Below are 17707 nucleotides of genomic sequence, written 5' to 3'. Positions count from 1 at the left end.
TTTTATCAACCAAACTACATTTATAATGCGAGAAGTTTCAAACGGCGAGTGACATGCACATATTCGTTAATATATAAACATCTCTATTCCATCTGTTTTTGTTTTGTTATAAACGGACTGTGTTATGTTTGATTTTTCCTCGTATAATACTTTTCTCTAATTAACTGTTAATGCATAGGTCTTGTCCCATGTATAATTGTGTGTATTAAAGGCCCACAGGAAAACTGGCAACTGCAGAAGCTAATGATGATTGGATTGCATTGGTTTATCGGCCAAAACCAATGTTTTTTGGTGCAAACAACTGGCAATTCAGTAAGTATTCTTTCACACATATAGCTCACCTTCTTCAAACATTGTTTTTGGCCTCTACTGAGAGAATTTGTGGAGCAAAAGCTTAAGTCAAATAAACTTTGCTAACTTGTGGTTTCTCCTCTTGAACGTCCCCATTGACTTCCACCGTAAACCCAACCAGAAGAACCCCCCTGAGTGTGGTCATGATGTTTTGTCGTTGCACAGTGAAAACTTCTGTTGAAAACAGCCGTCTTCCCAGTCTGATCGCACTGAAAACTGCCGTTTCTGAGGATTCCTTTTAAAGCTGCATCTCCTGCTCCCATTCCTGTTTAACTGACCCAGACCTAATGGAGTGAAAATGATGGCACTGCTCTGCTGTTTAGGACTATCTGCTCAACAGTTTCAATTTGTGTTTTACTGTCACGCTGTCCTTTCCTCTCCTCTTCCTCACACTTTCCTGCTTTTATACCCCTCTCCCATCTCTCTCTTTATGTTTGGTTAGCTACCATTTGCTCTAGTTTTACCACAGTATAAATATCCAGTGTGAGGCAGCGTTTGAAGTTTTGAGTCAAGACTCTTCTTTTGCTTCTGCTGAACACCTGAAGAGAAGTGGTAGTTTTGATCTTCTTGTAGTCATCTAGAGGCCACTGAATACTAGAAATGATTTTTTTTGACAACAAATGAATAATGACTAGTGAATAACTCGCATGAAACTTTCATCTGAATATTTTCTCACGTCTGGGTACTTTCGGAGCTCTGAGATTGGGTGAACCAATAAAAGAAAGAGCTGTGGTTTTTTTAACTATTCATTCTCCTACAAGTGAAAAACAGCATCAGAGTTGATCATTTTTATCACTTCACTTGCAGCTGAGAGAATGAAACTGAAACTGTTCATGAATCTGGCAGCTAGATTTTTAATGAAAGTAGATGGACGAAGCAACCAACATCACCAACCTGAGGTCCTGCTGATTTGGGGGCAAAACTCTTTACAGTATATTGAATTAAACCAATATATTGTAACAAAACCTGAATCTTCTTGAATGAAGGTTAGTTTTTCTCTGCAGCTGTTAGCAGAAACAGTTAATGGAGTGAGAATCATTTAGTCTGTCAGTCATCCGCTCTCATCACCTCCCCACTTCACATTCATTACTGTTCATCCTCTCTTCATCCCTCTCACTCCTCCTCTCCTGCTCAACAACTCTTCCCAGTCTTTCTCCAGCCACTCTGTTAGAATTCACTGCCCTCCTCTCCTTTTTCCTCTCCTCTTCGTCTCTCTCTTTAGGAAACTTTGCATGCTGTTCTCGAGCCACTCGTCCTCCATTTACTGCCTCCTCTATTCACTCTCTTCCACTCTCGCTCACTTTAACAATCTGTTTAGCTCCCTCCACTTTTCACCATTCACTCCCACCTTCTCTCCATCTATTCTTCCTCTACCTCGGTCTGTCTCCCCGGCCGGCTAACGGAGCGTGAGATTGGCTAATTAACGGCTGCCTGTCGGCCCTGCAAAGACAGCTGGGTAATTTGGTGAGAGTGGAGAGGAGGGAGGCCGAGAGAGAGACTGAGGAGGAAGCGAGGAGTAGAGGAGCCAGAAGAGGAGAGAAGGATGTACCGTTATATTTATCCCACAGAGTTATTTTAAAATACGATTTGGGTTTTCAGGTGTTAATCGCCTGTTCCTGCGTGCATTTAAAAAGCTGGTGTTGTACTCCTCATTAAAATGCATAGATGTTATTTGCTCGACTTCCATGGCACCCATTACTGAATGCCTGAAACACAGCAAGCATCCTGGGATATGAAGATGCAGGCAAAACTGAACAAGGTCCATATGAAAACGTCAGCTGACAGGCTGCTTCATACTGGCTTCACAGCAATCAGGTTCAATTGTTTAAAGCTGCATTCATCAAGTGTTTTGGACACTTGAGGGCAGCGAGACAAGCTGGAAACACAACACTGACTTGTTATCACCTTGTAAAGTTAGCAAACAAGTCCCTATTAAAACATCCAGCAGACACGTTATCGCTCATTTGGAGTCGTGTTTCTGGCCACATGATGAATGTAAGTCCAATATTCACTCTCACACTCTCTTTAGCTGCTAAATGCTCAACTTTGTTCACCAGCTAGTCCTTAACTTTGTCCATCTGAGCTTTTTTATTTCGCTGAAGAGCTGGAAATTAGGTTGTTGATAACATCGAGACGGAACCAGAAAGTAAATGTGGCGTAACACCAAAACAAGGAGCTAAAAGAAGCTAAAACACTACAGAGTTCAAATGACTAAATGAGCTCTGAACAACTGATAAACTCATTAGATAACCAAATATAATAATAAAATACTAGCACTAGTGTAGTTTTAATACTGCAGTTTTTATATATATTTATTTTGGCAGAAACATGGAGGGTTAAATCTTCCACCAACTAGCATTTTAATACTGGGAATTGAGAAACCAGAATTTTAATTTCACTTTACTTGATTGGTTCCTTAAACACCATTTTTTACACTGAATCTAAATTAAATCATCATGATAGACACTTATTTTTTTCCCCTGTAAGGCTGATGCCTTCTTCTGAGGCTGAAACAAGTGTCTGTGTGTGTGAACCAGTGGAGTACAAAGCTTTATTTTCTCCCAGGAGGAACAGAGTGATATGCTGTTATTCTAAAAGAATATCTGAGCACAAAAAAACAGGGACATGTTGAAAAAACCCAAACTGTAACACTTTCACTGGCTTCAAAAAGAGAAAGAGGAAGAGAAAATATCTCTAATGGTGATGTCATCTCACTACCACTGATTTCAAGTGTGCAGCGTCTCACAAACACACACGACTGCAATAACATGCCACTCATTCCAGTGGTAATGAATGCTGTGTGTCCGCATGTAGCAGCATGCTAACATTGCACCTCAAAGCAAAACAACACTGGGTCAAAAAGATAGCCCCACACACACACACACACACACACACACACACACACACACACACACACACACACACACGACACCTTGAATATATATATCTACATACATATACATTGCCATTGTATATATTTTTTTACTTTTATTTTTAACTTAAATATTGTAAATATGTATATTTTCATTTTCCATTTCTTATTTTTTATATTTTGAACAAACCTTTATTTCTAAATTGATGCTGCTTTCTACTCTTGAATGGGACCACCGGTGCTGTACATTTCCCCCCGGGATCAATAAACTATTTCTGATTCTAATTCTGATTCTGAATTCAACTGGACATTTTGGTCAGATGATGGCGCTATAGAAAAACTAGACTAGACTAGACTAGACTGTCCTCACTGGATTTATATATTTCTTGTGTTCAATTATTTCTGATGGTGGTTCTCGAAGACAGCTTGGTCAGTCCACAGTAATAATATATATCCCCAGGCTTCGCTTTTAGTGGGTCACAAACTGGCAATACTGTAATTATTAACACAATTAAAACCTGGTGTGGCTCTGAAAGAGATAAATGATCTTAATCCCACTGATTGAGAACATTTCAGTCATTCTTATGGACTTCTCCACAGCATTATACAGCTTCTATGTAGCATCTCTAATCTGTAATGTCTGCAAAGGGCTCCTTGAGGCAACACTGCAGTTCATGTAAGATCACACACACACAGTTAAGTATTTACCTGTGGGGAGTCAATAACTGCACTAATAAAAGGCTTAATCAGCACCACAGTAAACATGATCACTAACTGACTAAGCAGTGAGGAATAATGAGGGATATCTTGTGAGTGTGAGTGTGTTTCACCATGCCCATCATAAATACAAGCTCCGACAGGAGAGCTGTTTCCAGCCATCTCTAAGGAATGCATCTCTCACACACACACACACACACACACACACACACACACACACACACACACACACACACACACACACACACACACACACACACACACACACACACACACACACACACACACACACACACACACACACACACACACACACACACACACACACACCTGCTCAACCCTTTCAGTAGTTTCCTTTCCTTTCTCGTCTCATTGTGTCAGAACAATGAGCTGTAAAGGTGAGGTAGTAACTAATGAACCAATCATTTGTTTAGGAACACACACACACACACACGTCAATACATGTTTGAACTACATATGACAGAGCTAATATTACTCAACTGGAATAACTGTATTGACCTGCAGTCTGAACAGGAACAAATGCTGTCACGCCCAACAAAGAGACCTTTTTATTGTGTGTGTGGGTGTGTGTGTGTGTGCACCACGCCTTTGTTGATGCGCGTCACTCGATACCAGTTGGCTAATTAGTCCATTATCAGACGTTTTACCTGTGTGTCACTCGCACTCGTGACACCGTCGTCAGTTACTTTAGAGCCATAGAGCTCCATTGTTGTCCAGAAACTATTAAAAAGACATCAGTGAGCCACACTGTTACACAGGGAGACATGTTCCTTCATTACCATCAACACACACACTGTAGTTTATATTGACTCCATCCCACACACACCTTCCTGCTGCCAGAAATACTCACTAGAGCACCAAATGTGGATTAATCCGCAGCTGAAAGTAGTCCACAACAAATGCACTATTTACTCCTGTTTGCGTAACATTTGCTAAAAACTACAGTGCCGAGCAAATGAAGGACTTTGTCTCCGCTGTGGAGGTAACTTGGCAACTAGTGAAAACATATCTGGGGTTTAGTGGAACTGATTTTCCTGATTAAATGTTGCTGCAGAGCAAAATACCTACACTGGCATACAAAGTGGAACCAGATGTACTGCTGAGAGCGTACTGCCTCCATTCGGGGGGGTGGTGGAGGCAGCGATGTCTGTCTGCTCCTCAGGCGCAGGACAATGTCCTCACAAGTATTTCAATGTTACATCAACATGTGTTCCTACTGTATTAGTATTTCATTAATGAGTCAGGGTATGTTACTGGACAGCACTTAGCCTGTTCGTTACGGTTTACCTTGAAACCTGATCACAGGACACACACACGTCACACACTCCATAAAACAACAACAATGAATCACGGTGGCCACAGAGGAAGCAGCCTGATGAAGATGCTAAATGTAGTTCCTCAATTATAGTTCTAGTACTTTCCAGAAGCTTCAGGAACTATCAGGGTTATCGGAGTTCGCAGGGCTGATGGCGTTGATTGGTGACACACTCTCGCTCACTTCACTTCATTCACAAAATAATGAAGGACTGGGTGACTATAGTGTCAATAGGAGGATGAGGGGTGGACACCAAAGGCAAGCAGAAAGTCTCTCTTCATCCAAAAATCAGAGTCATGCAATGAACAACATCATGACTCTGCTTTCCACCGAAAATGTGTCTCAAACTACGTTTTCTTCTGGTTCCAGAGTTCCTGGAACTTTCTGGTGGAAAAGGGATGGACCCCTGCCCATCATAATCTAATACAACTTCTACCAATAATAATCAGAATAATATAACTGTATATTCATGCACACTACACCACTTCTTTCCTCCTTCCTTCCCATAGTGAACACGTCCCTGTCAGCTGTGATCCTGAGGGGTAATTTCTTCCTATGGTGCAGCTGTCTGAGAGCACGCTCCACAACCACCGACCCACCCATCCCCGCAACGTTACACTGCTGCGGGGGAATATTTGTGTTTATGTATGGGCATACATAAACACACTCCTGTGAGGACACTAGAAAGAAGTGGTATTCCGCTCTGCTTATGTTTGCAAAATGATTTCTAAACAACCAAACACACACACACACGAGGTCTGTCATATGTTTTATCTGCTCGCTGTGCGGATGTAATATAGAAAACACATGTTGGACGGTAAAGAAAGATGCACAGAGAGGGAGAGATGGTGACAGATGGAGGGAGGGAGGTGGTGAGCGGTGCATGACGTCATGTGAAGTTAAAGAGTATGGAGCGATGAGGAAGAGGAAGGAGGACAGAAGATGGATGTTTAGAGTGAGGGAGGAAAGGGAAGGAGGGGGTGGGACAGAAGGAGGAATAAGGGGGGAATAGTGGAGGGTTACACCGCAGATGGTTAGAATTGCAAATAATTCCTAATTAATATACTGTATAATCTTGATGCACATGTATTTATGGTACATCTCCTTTTACTTCACTACATTTATCTCACAGCTTTAGATTCATATTTTACATAAAACACACATTTAATGGCACAATGTTGCTCTGAATCATTGTGTTTGTTTTTGTCTGTAATAAATCTATAATTACCTTCTGATATGACACCATGTTTTTCCCCCCTGTTTACCTGTAGTTTCTTATCTCTACATTAATCCGATTAAAAGCAACCGCAATCTGATAATATGAAGCTCATTTCAGATGTGAAATGTTGTCATTATAATCTACAGCACAGGCAGTAACCTGTATTTCAAGCCACGAACACACACACACACACACGCACGCAGAAGAAAGTGAAGATGCAGAGTGTGTTAACAAGAGTGAGAGTCTGTTTCATCCATACAACCATTTGAAATGCAGTCACATCATTGTTATTAGCAGTGCTGTTGACAGGTTGGCGGGTGAAGAACGCAGCACAAGTACAAAGTGTGTGTATAAGTGTGTTGGTGTGTGTTACGGCTGTAAGAAAATGCTGCAGAGAAGTCAAGAGGAAAACAGAAACAGTAGCTGAGAGTGATTTATGAGTGTATGTGAGAAAACATCTACAAGCATGTGTGGTCTACCTGTGTGTGTGTGTGTGTGTGTGTGTGTGTGTGTGTTGTACCAGTCTTTGGTGAGGATCCAGAGACGCTGAGCGAACACTCCATCTTGGCCGTCTCCCACGGATAAACACTGCTGGCGTCTGATTGGATGGTGATGGAGAAGGACGGGCCTGCAGCAACACCAACACATCAGCTCAAATACGCTTTATTAAACTAAAAAAAAAACATTTGACACATCAGAGCAACTCAAGCGAGATCAAAAGAATTCATTTAAACACTGACTGTTTTTAAACCTACACATGCTATAATTCTGCAGTCCTGTCCCTGAGGAGCGGCAGCAGACGTGAGCGTAGCGGGAGAAAACTGTGTTCAGCTCAGCTTTCAGACGGTAAACACGGCTTTTAAAAGTCCCAGCCTGTGATTTCTCTGATATGCTGAAATCAACAAGGAGGAAACAGCTGCGGTGTAGATAAAAAGACATCGACAAAAATAGATACAAGAATAACTAAACACATTTAAATACTCTGAATATGGATCATTCTATCACTAGCATGAATACAGATAAAAGCTAATATTTTAGGGGGTTGAAACTGGACTCAGGCGCCCTCTACAGATTTGGAAATGTAACCGCTGCTGCAAAGTTGGCCCCGCCCCTTTGATGATGTCATACTGAAGATATACATGTAGATTTCCATACACGTCTTCAAGTAGAAAACTGTTGAGACCCCCAAATGTTTGAAGGTCTCCGTTAGCGCTCAGTTAGCGCTCAGTTAGCGCTCAGTTAGCGCTCAGTTTTCGGGTTTTGTTTTGTTGTGTAAAGCGTCGGCTCTGGTTAGGTTCTGTTTCGGTTATTTTCAATTGTAATACATAAAGAAATTATTTCTCTGTTACTATGTCAAGTGTTGCAAGTGGATACTTAATCCCAGTGGGAAGAGTGCATTAGCCTGGCGAGCTAACGGTCAGTAATAGATGAAATAAAGCAAAAACATAGCTTTGGCTCTTGGTCGGTTGAGTAGGATTGTGTCTTCAGAGACGTGGGTACAGCCAGGTTCAGCATTTCAGCTTTAGGCCCATGCAGAACTCCACTCTCTGTGTGTATTGCTACAAAAGGTGGCCTAGCATCGAGCCACTTTAAAAGAAAAAGACCCTACAAGGTTCATGAGTGCTGGACAGAACATGAGTGAGCCGAGGGGTCGATGGTGCTCCTGGAGAATAAGTGTGTCACCAAATCTTTGAGACGTAGAAAGTTAACTTGAATGTGGCATTGGAGGAAAGGTCGAGGGGGGTCACCAGACTTCTTTGGAATCAGCCTAATCCTACCAAATGTCACGGCAGTCTTTTAATATTTTACTCTGGACTCGAGCGGTGGGGACAGATGGATTGGCGGACAGACAGATGGGTAGACAAACCAACTGCTGTTCTTGGAGAAAGATACTAGCTTTAACTGGTCACTTGGTCACCGCTCTGTAAGGACATAACTGCTGCGTGAATGTTTGAAGCCTGTAAAACTCAAATGTGCAAATTCGTTCAATGAAAGCTGAGAGCAGCGACAGAAAGCTGCAGCCATGTTATGGTTTTCAGTGTGTGGATACTTTCAAGTCGTCTCTATGTCATTTAACATGTTCTGACAGTTTCCCCCAAGAACGCTGCATCACTCATGCTGTCGTGTGCACACAACACACTGTATAATACATGCGCTCCAGCTGCATAAACACCATGTGGATGGATATAAAACCTCTTGCATGGTTCTTGGCACTGGTGAGCTTTAAGTGAGGAGCATTCAAGAAACACTTCCCAAAAGGTTCTGCATAACTGACGTTTACATAAGAAGCATGACGACGAGATACTAGATATTATTATTATTATTCCTTCTTTGGGGCACTATTTATTATTTTTGAGGGACTATTTTTTCTCTTCACTTTCTATAACTAGAAGTGTTTTCTGCTGTGAACACGTCGTCCTGCAGCGCCACCTGTAACAACAACTTCTGGTTGTGAGAAAATCAATTTGAATCAAACGGCTCCTTTACTTCACTTCTTCACTACAAAATAAATGATGTATTGTCTTCAATTTCACTGACGAGCAATAAAAAGAACTCATTCATTTTACAATATATAATTAAAATGCATCATCACATAACATTTCAGAGGCTCATCCACTCTGAAGATACATGATGATTTTTTTTACAACATAGGTCTCATGTTTCATTTACCCACTAATTTCAGAGCTAAGACCCAAAAATGTCGGTTTAAAACAAGTCTCAAGTTGAACCAAAGTATGTAAACCACTTATGTGGGAGTGAAAACAAAAGGAGAACACATCCCAAACAACAGGGGGTCAAACCAGAGGACGGCTCTGATCTCATGAAGATTAACAACAATTCGAATGATACGCTCACCTTCATTTGAAATAGTTAATGAGTCACCGTGTCTCCAGAGCTCAGTGGTGAAGTTGGAGATTAAAGAATAACCCACAGGCATGAGGGTAATGATGAATGAACTATAAACAGATCCAGGAGGTAAAAATACAGAATTTCCCTTTAAAATATAGGACAATTGGAAATGTTTGAATGGTCAGATGTAAAGCCATAAAATACAACTTAGGAAGGAAGACACTGATGAGGCTTTATACTGGTCTTGCTCTAGTCAAAAGCTGACATGTTTTTCCTCTGGCCACTCCATGTTTAAGTTACCACCCATCTACAGAAATCACTTAAACACTGAATTATTTAACAGTGAATGTGCTGGTGAGACTTGGCATCTCCACATACGTCCTCGTAGATCCCAGTACAGGCAGAAACACCACAACACGTCTGAAACATTCAAGATACAGCTGGAACCTTGGGAGACTTGCCAGTTTGTGCATGTGCTCGTAACACACACCCCCCCACACACACACACACACACACACACACACACACACACACACACACACAGACACAGACACAGACACATATACACACACAGAACTTCCGTCCCCTAAGGCAAGTATAAGGGGTTCTTGAAAACTGCTCAGCTTGAAGCTTGAACGCTGTCAGTGTGTGTGTTTGTGGTGTGTGTGTGTGTGTGTATGTGTGTGGGGGGGGGGTTGCTCTGTGTGGGGTCAACTCAAAATGTTCGACTTGGATACACACACTTGAAAGATTACACACCCACACACACACACACATGCAAGCAGAGAAAGAAAAGGAAAGCAGCGGTGCAGATCTCCGCAGCTGGCTGATTGGCCAAAGGGCTTCACTTTGAAGATGTCCCAGAGAGAGAGAGAGGGGAGAGAGAGAGGTAGAGGGAGACAGCAGGGGTGAGAGAGTGAAAGGATGGTGGAGAGAACGGGGGAGGAAAAAGTGATAGAGAGAGAAAGCGGAAGTAATGCTCAGGGGCTGCTGCCCTCCCCAGAGAAAGATCCAGTCCATCTTTTCTCCCGTCTCTCTCTCCTTTGCTGTCATCTTTCTTTCTTTCTGCACCACCTCTTTGCTCCTCCTATACTCTTAAAGTGTTTCTGCCTCCTACAAACCTCCCTCAGATGGTTCAAAATGCTGCAGCCGGTCTTCTGACAAACATGTGTAACAAAGTAAAGTGTAGGGAGGAGGGACTCCAGTGAAGCCCCTGAGCTCCCAGTTCAGCTCGACATGTGCTGAACTTTTAAAGGCCAATGCAAATCTAAATATTTAAACTAACAACATACTAGTTTTTAACAGTTAACATAAACAAATGTTTGACCAAGATATCAAGCGAGACACTTGACAGTTGAAAAACAACAAAAACCTAACACTCAACATATATAACAGTACATTTTAAATTAAATAAGTAATCAATGACCATTACTCCTCTTCCTCCCCGTATTCCTTCCTCCCCTCCTGATCTTCCTCTTTCGAGCTCGTCTTTGCATCGTCTCCTTTATATTTCTCCACCTTTTCTTACCCTCTCTCTTTTCTATATATCCTGTTTTTTCTTTCCTCTCTGCCTCACCCTTTGTTCTCGTCACCTTTTCCTTTTCACTCTCCTCCTCCTCGGTCCACTTCACCACCTCCCTCCCTTTGCCTTCCTCCTTGTCGCCTCCCTCCTCTTCCTCCCCCTCTCCTCTCTGACGCTCCTCTTCCTCCTCCTGTCTCCCACTTCCCATTCAGATCAAAGAAAGTTAAGTAGGCCAGTGGCTGTGGTGGGCGTCAAAGGGCTTAAGGTGTGTGTGTGCATCTTTATTTTTGCACATTATTAGGGAATTTATGTTGGATATCATTAACAGTGTGTGGGTGGAGGATGTGTGTGTATAACGTGTCTAGAAAGATACAGAACAGAAGTGCTTACTTATTTCTATTAATAGACTAGTTACTCCAGGATTTCCAGGATAATGAACATGGATTTATTCTCTAGTATTTGTTCAGATTGTTATGAAAGTGAATAAGTAATTGAAGGGCTTTAAATTAATGATGACTCTTACTACAGTGATAGAAAGTATTTCTCTGCATTTAGTCGTGTATTATGCTCTCTGTGTAAACAGCCTGGTGGTAGGACATTTCATTAAATGAGTACAATGTCCAAAAAGAAAAGACTGATTTAGGAACAACACAGGGTTAAGAGTATGGGACATAATTGGAAACAGGAAGTAGTCGGACCATAAAAGAGCACAGTGGAAGTATTTAACTCTGTGTGTGTGTGTGTGTGCAGAGCTGCAGGTTGTTTACATGTTTTTTCCACTCTAAATTCACAGGTGAAAGTTTTAAGGGTAAACTCAATGTTCCTCTTCCTCCTGCATCACCGATACCTGATAATCAGTTGGTACGCCACTAAATACTACAGTACCCATGAGCCACTTTGACCATTGCCATGGAGGGGATCAGCGGGCTCAGAGTTGTAACATAACGAAACAGAACTGAAAATAAAATAAACACACAGAACAAAACTTGGCCTATAAAGCTTAAACTTTAACTTCAGGCCATTAGCAGAAGAGCTGGAGGTTTTATATATTTCACATTGCATTAAATAAGAGAGACAAGTCTGTTTGGCTAAATCAGTAAAGGAAATTAAAGAGGTTCATGACATTGATTGGAATCCTGTAAGGGAGAACTATCCCTGAAGAAACTAATGAAAAAAATCTCTACTGTCTCATTATTTTAAACAACCCTGAATAGAAGCGCAGGAAAGGAATTTGAAGCACGCTGATTGGGTGTTTTATTTGGGACTAGCTGACGTCTTGTACCTTTAATTTGTTCTCCCCACAAACAACAAGTGGGTTCTGGGGAAATGAAATGTCACGCTCACAAATGAACAGAAAACACACACATTGACTCACCATTTTCCTGAAAGTCGATCCTGACTTTGTTGGACTCTGCGCTGGTGGCTCTGGTCCAAGCTTGTCCTGGCTGCTGTTTAGTCCACGCGGTGATGTCGCACCAGTAGAAACCTCTGTCGGACAGCTGGACGCCCGCCAGGCGAAACCGAAACTCGGCGGGTCCGGACTTTGTCAGAACCAGACTGTCTCTGAGTGGACAGAGAGGGAGATAAACACATTTCAAAATAAAACTCCCATGCTTCATTGGACAGCTTGTGTTAACGTAGGTGTGTAACCAGGTGTGTACCTCCTGTTGGGGTCTGTGGCTCCTCCGTGCTGCAGGACGTTGTCGGGGCTGAGAGTCATGATGGTTTTCACGTTGGTCTCCAGGCTGTCCTGTGATTGGATGAGCACGGAATAGCCCGCCTCCCCGAGGTTCTCAGTGGCCACTGCGCAGCTCATCTCAAAGGTAGCCCCGCCCACTGAGGCTTCACGGGTGACCTTGGCAACGACGTTTAGCGTGGGACCTGAAAACACAGCGAGTCAATCAATTAATCAGTTAATTTAAGAGGGGCATCATTCAGTCCCAGCGTCCGGGGGGGGAAACCCCTGACAGTGGCCAACAGGAAGTGATAAGTGATGACACCGTGAACTTATTCTGATTCAAAGCACGCACTCTCTCACACACACACACACACACACACACACACACACACACACACACACACACACACACACACACACACACACACACACACACACACACACACACACACACACACACACACACACACACACACACAGCAATGCGGTTACATCATGCCTCAATTAGCTAAATTGAGGGCACCAACTTCAGTATGTGGGGCTGAAAAAGAGAAGAAGTGTGTGTGTGTGTGTGTGTGTGTGTGTGTGTGTGTGTGTGTGTGTGTGTGAGAGAATAAAGGAGGCCGAGACAAGAGGTCTGTTGTTATGTTGAGGGATTTTACTATGAAGTCTGGAAATGATGTGTGGACATTAGAGCTTATTCATGAAACTCAACAGCGGGGTTACTATGACCTGTTTTATGTATTTCTCCCCAGAAGCGTCTCATTGAATCACAGAATACAACCTGCAGTATTAGGATAAATGTTGCAGAGATAAATATAAAGGGTCCAAAAGAAAAGAAGAAAAACAGTTCATTTTCTGTTTTAAATCTGTCTAAAACTGTGTCCGCCATTTTTATCAAGAGGTTTCTATTCTATCCTTGCCCTCATGATGGACAGGCAGACAAAGACGTGAAGATATAAACATATTAACAGAGCAAATCACAACAGGAGCCCAGATAAATAAAACTTCCTTACGTTTGGTATCCCATCGCACGGTCAGCGGCGAGCTCTGGTGCTCGGCGGTCTTCACCATGTCCCCCTGGCTGTTGACGCTCCAAGCAGACACAGTGCAAACATACTGGCCCATGTCGATCTCCTACGGACGGAAAACGAGTCAGCGATCGACATAACTAGCTGCTGAAGTTCAACATCTTTATATTTGATCCTTTTCTTGTGACAAATTCCAAATATTGTCCCTCTAGATTTGTATTGCTGCATCAATTAAACCCTCCATCACTTTCCTTGGCTTACGTTATGAACCTCACCAACTCGGGAGAAAAAGGCTGGAAAAGCAAAGTTAATGATCTAAAAAGAGACATAAAGCTCCTTAGAGCTGAGGGGAACTGCAGAGTCTGTGATATTTCTGTTTGGATTTGTCACTACAAGCGACTCCTTTCATGTTACACATAGTAATTGGATTCATTTTTGCTTTGAAAATATTGATTTCTGCAGCTTTAAAGTTGGAAACAAGCAAGACAGCATCGCATATTGTATATATTCTATGTAAATAGATAGAAAACGTCTGCTTGTTCCAACACATCGGCAGATTGCAATATGAAAATGTACCATGTTAAAATGGTCTGCAGGAATTTATACACATTTCCCCAAAATTACATACATATTTCTTTCTTCTGCCTACAATCTGGTCATCACAGTTTCCATCAGTCATTATGTTCACAGCTCTCAGGTTTAGTACCTGTGTGCGGAGGAATCTCAGCTTGAATGTGTTGGGCTGGACTCTGGTCAGAGACAACAGGCCGCTCTTCAGCCTGTCAGAATACATCGATTCGGGCAACAGGTTGCCACGGCTGTCCAGGGAGCCAATGGGATGTGAGGTCTGAGGATCATCCCCTATACCTGCACGTGATTGGACAGATTGAAAACAATAAGTCTGTAAGATGGTTAAATAACTCTGTGGAAGAACGCGTTAAAGATCTTGACAAAGGCGCGGGGTGAAAGTACCAGGAAGTGTGCTGTGCTCCCAGGTGACACCCAGTCGGCCTCCCGGGGGTAAATTGGTAATGTTGGTCACATGACATGCCAGCTCGGTGGGTTCAGCCGTCATCTGGGGGTTCAGGACGTGTTCAAGGGTCAACGTGAAGCTCGGTTCTGGGGAGAAAAAGTAAGTGATTGATTGTGTAGTTCAAACATTTAGAAGCTTTAAAATGACATGAAGTGTTCAGCAGCACTGGTGTCTGATAACTGGACTCCATTTGGGTTTTGAGCTAATTTACACTGTTGCTGCCCAATTTGTACAACTTCATGATCACCTATAATTACAGTCTGTGCAGGTGGGGACTTTTAGACATACGTGGGCTACACAGACTGAGGGTCAGTTCCAGACTGAAATCCTGCAATTACAGCTACATTTTGAAGCTTGATATTGGGTTCATATTGTCAGTTACTGAAGCAACACGATCCTAATGTTTGACAAGCAAGCTGCAACCACCACGGCTGAATGTGACACCCTGAGACACTTGTCAGTAGCAGCAAACACGCCCCAACACAAAAGAAAGTGACAAAAGCCCAAAACCTTTGTGAAACCCAACTGCTCTGCTGCCCCGTACTAATAAGACCCTGTCTGACACATCAGTATGCAAATGTGCTGGAAATTTTAACACGTCGGTCTCATTTTTGAATAAGTCGCCCCAAGGTGATTTTCTGTAAAAGGCATGGCAGCGAACACTTCCATAACATATTCAACACGGATCAAGTCGGATTTGCTGTTGCAGTAATGTAAAGGCTGCAGCAGCATGAGGTTAAATATGCCGAGATGTTTTAAAATCCAGCACTGACGCTGCCTTCATATCATTATTTTAGTGTGCAGTAGTCCAGTGTTGCAGTTCTATCCGTAAAGGTCCTGTCATAATGGACAATTTATGTAAAAGAGACCCACGCTTGAAAGCCCAAAAGCCATTACTGCAATAGATAGATGAAGCCAGCAATGTTACAGATTCCATGTGTGGAAAGGGTTTTAAATTAGACCTCAGGAAGTACGCCTTAAAAGTTTATTAATAATTTTTAAGACTGAAAATATACATACACTATATGGTCAAATGTATACGCACAGCCGAGTCCACATACTTGTGTGTACCTTAGTTCCAAAGGGAAATCTTAATGCCACAGACACAATTATTTTTTAGACAAACTGTGTGGCAACAGTTTGTGTTTCATTGCGACAACGCCCTCATGCATAAAGATTTCCATAAAGAAATTTCCCAGTTTAGTGTGGAAGAACCCCTTTGGGATGAACTGGTACACTAACTACCAGCCAGTGTTGGACCTCACTGGTCCCCGCAGCCGGGTCCCAAATCTGGTGGAAACGCTTCCCAGAAGAGTGGAGGCTGAAATGATGCTTACTAATATATATATATGGGTGTAATGCTAGGTGATCTGCATACTTTTGGCAACATAGTGTACATATATGTATACATATACTCCTAATATTGGTCCCTGTTGTTTCGAATAGCTTCGTCTCTTGACATAGTAACAGAGCTGTAGTCTGTATCACTGGGGCTGAAATTAATACTAGTTTCAAAGGAAGAATCAGCTCCCTGATGATTGAACAACAACTCAAACCTAATAATACCACACATGGAGTTACTGTGCTGCCTCCAGAGAAATGATTCCCATCCCAGCGGGGCGTTACTTTCATCAGTCACTGTTAGGTTTTTGTCAATTTACAACAGTCCAGAATCACCAGCAACAAATGCAAAATGAATCAGTGGTTTGGTCCTTAAATGGAGCCGAGTGAAAGAGCCAGACAACAGAAATAGACCTGAAATAACACTGTTTACTGTGTGAGATGAGGTGTGTATCACAGTGTTTATAGTGTGTGTGTGTGTGTGTGTGTGTGTGTGTGTGTGTGTGTGTGTGTAGGTGGTGAGGCAGGTCCTCTCAGTCAGACATCCAGATTGCACCTTTACGCGTCAATGAACGGGAAACACACACACAAAGATTTCCACCTGCCTAACTGACATCACACACACACACACACACACACACACACACACACACACACACACACACACACACACACACACACACAGTATATGTATATACAAGCAGCCACTGGCACAAACCTGAGTTCGTCGTACCAATAAGTACCACTGACCAACACACACAGCACTATAAATACAAGTACATATGTAAGAGTGTGCCTGAGTGTAAGTTTGGCAAAGGAAGTGGTTTGTGTGATGTCACTTGCACGTCACACACACACACACACACACACACACACACACACACACACACACACACACACACACACACACACACACACACTGACTCATGCACTGTCACCATCTGCTGTGAAACACACTCACTCGCACACTCACACACACTTTGATTGATGAGACTGTGTGAAACTAGCCAATTAGTGACGCGTGCCTCTCCCTCTGAAATGTCGCCTTATTTAGTCGAGCAACAGGAACCCTCGTCAGCAGCTCAGGAGCTCTGATACTGTACGACAGTAAACCGGATCACACCGACACGGGTTTTGAAAGCCAATACTTACACAGGTTTATATTTTGTTAAAGCCAAACCGATGTTTTTACACCTATATTTTCTGCCAAATCTATTCAAAAACCTGGCAATTTAGCTTAGCTTAACATTAAAAAGTTTAATCAAATTAGCCTTTTTAAAAAGCTTTAAAAAAGACACATTAAGAATAGACTTTAAGGCCATTTAAGGCCTTAAAATTGAGACACCATACTGTCATTTCAGACATTTCAAGACATCTCAAGGACATGCAAACACCCTAAAGACTAAAAATGACCAGAATTAATCCACATCATCATTTATTCTGACCTAGCAGGTTTATTATCATTTAAAGAGTTATGTTTCTCTTTAGGGCTTAAAAATCAACAACACATCCCACTGATTTCAAGGCTATTTTAAAGGTTAATCCACCATAGCTGTTGGCAACTGGTGTTTGTTTACATGCAGGATACTGTGCATGTAGAGCAGATGGAACTAAAGTCACTGCAGACACAGTTATCAACAAAAAGAGCTGTTTTATCGATGGAGGGTCTGAAAACACTCACTGCACAGTCAATTAGCGGTTTGCTGGTTAAAGCCAACAGCCTCCAGCAGAGATCTCTGTGTCCTAAAGACCAAGAA

General features: G+C 42.4%; 1 protein-coding gene across 1 annotated transcript in view; it reads right to left on the bottom strand.

Annotated features, from left to right (window-relative positions):
• Positions 1 to 17707, bottom strand: part of ptgfrnb (prostaglandin F2 receptor inhibitor b) — a 46599-nt gene that overhangs the window by 7867 nt on the left and 21025 nt on the right. The window contains exons 6-11 of the mRNA XM_070930827.1: positions 14549 to 14695; positions 14283 to 14437; positions 13562 to 13682; positions 12529 to 12748; positions 12243 to 12430; positions 7016 to 7123 (exon numbers count right to left, since the gene is read on the bottom strand). Of these exons, the coding sequence (XP_070786928.1) occupies positions 7016 to 7123; positions 12243 to 12430; positions 12529 to 12748; positions 13562 to 13682; positions 14283 to 14437; positions 14549 to 14695 (939 nt within the window). The remainder of the gene's footprint in view (positions 1 to 7015; positions 7124 to 12242; positions 12431 to 12528; positions 12749 to 13561; positions 13683 to 14282; positions 14438 to 14548; positions 14696 to 17707) is intronic.

This window comes from Enoplosus armatus, chromosome 24 (assembly GCF_043641665.1).
Source record: "Enoplosus armatus isolate fEnoArm2 chromosome 24, fEnoArm2.hap1, whole genome shotgun sequence".
NCBI classification, from domain to species: Eukaryota; Metazoa; Chordata; class Actinopteri; order Centrarchiformes; family Enoplosidae; genus Enoplosus; species Enoplosus armatus.
This window is presented reverse-complemented; position numbering and strand designations above follow the sequence as displayed.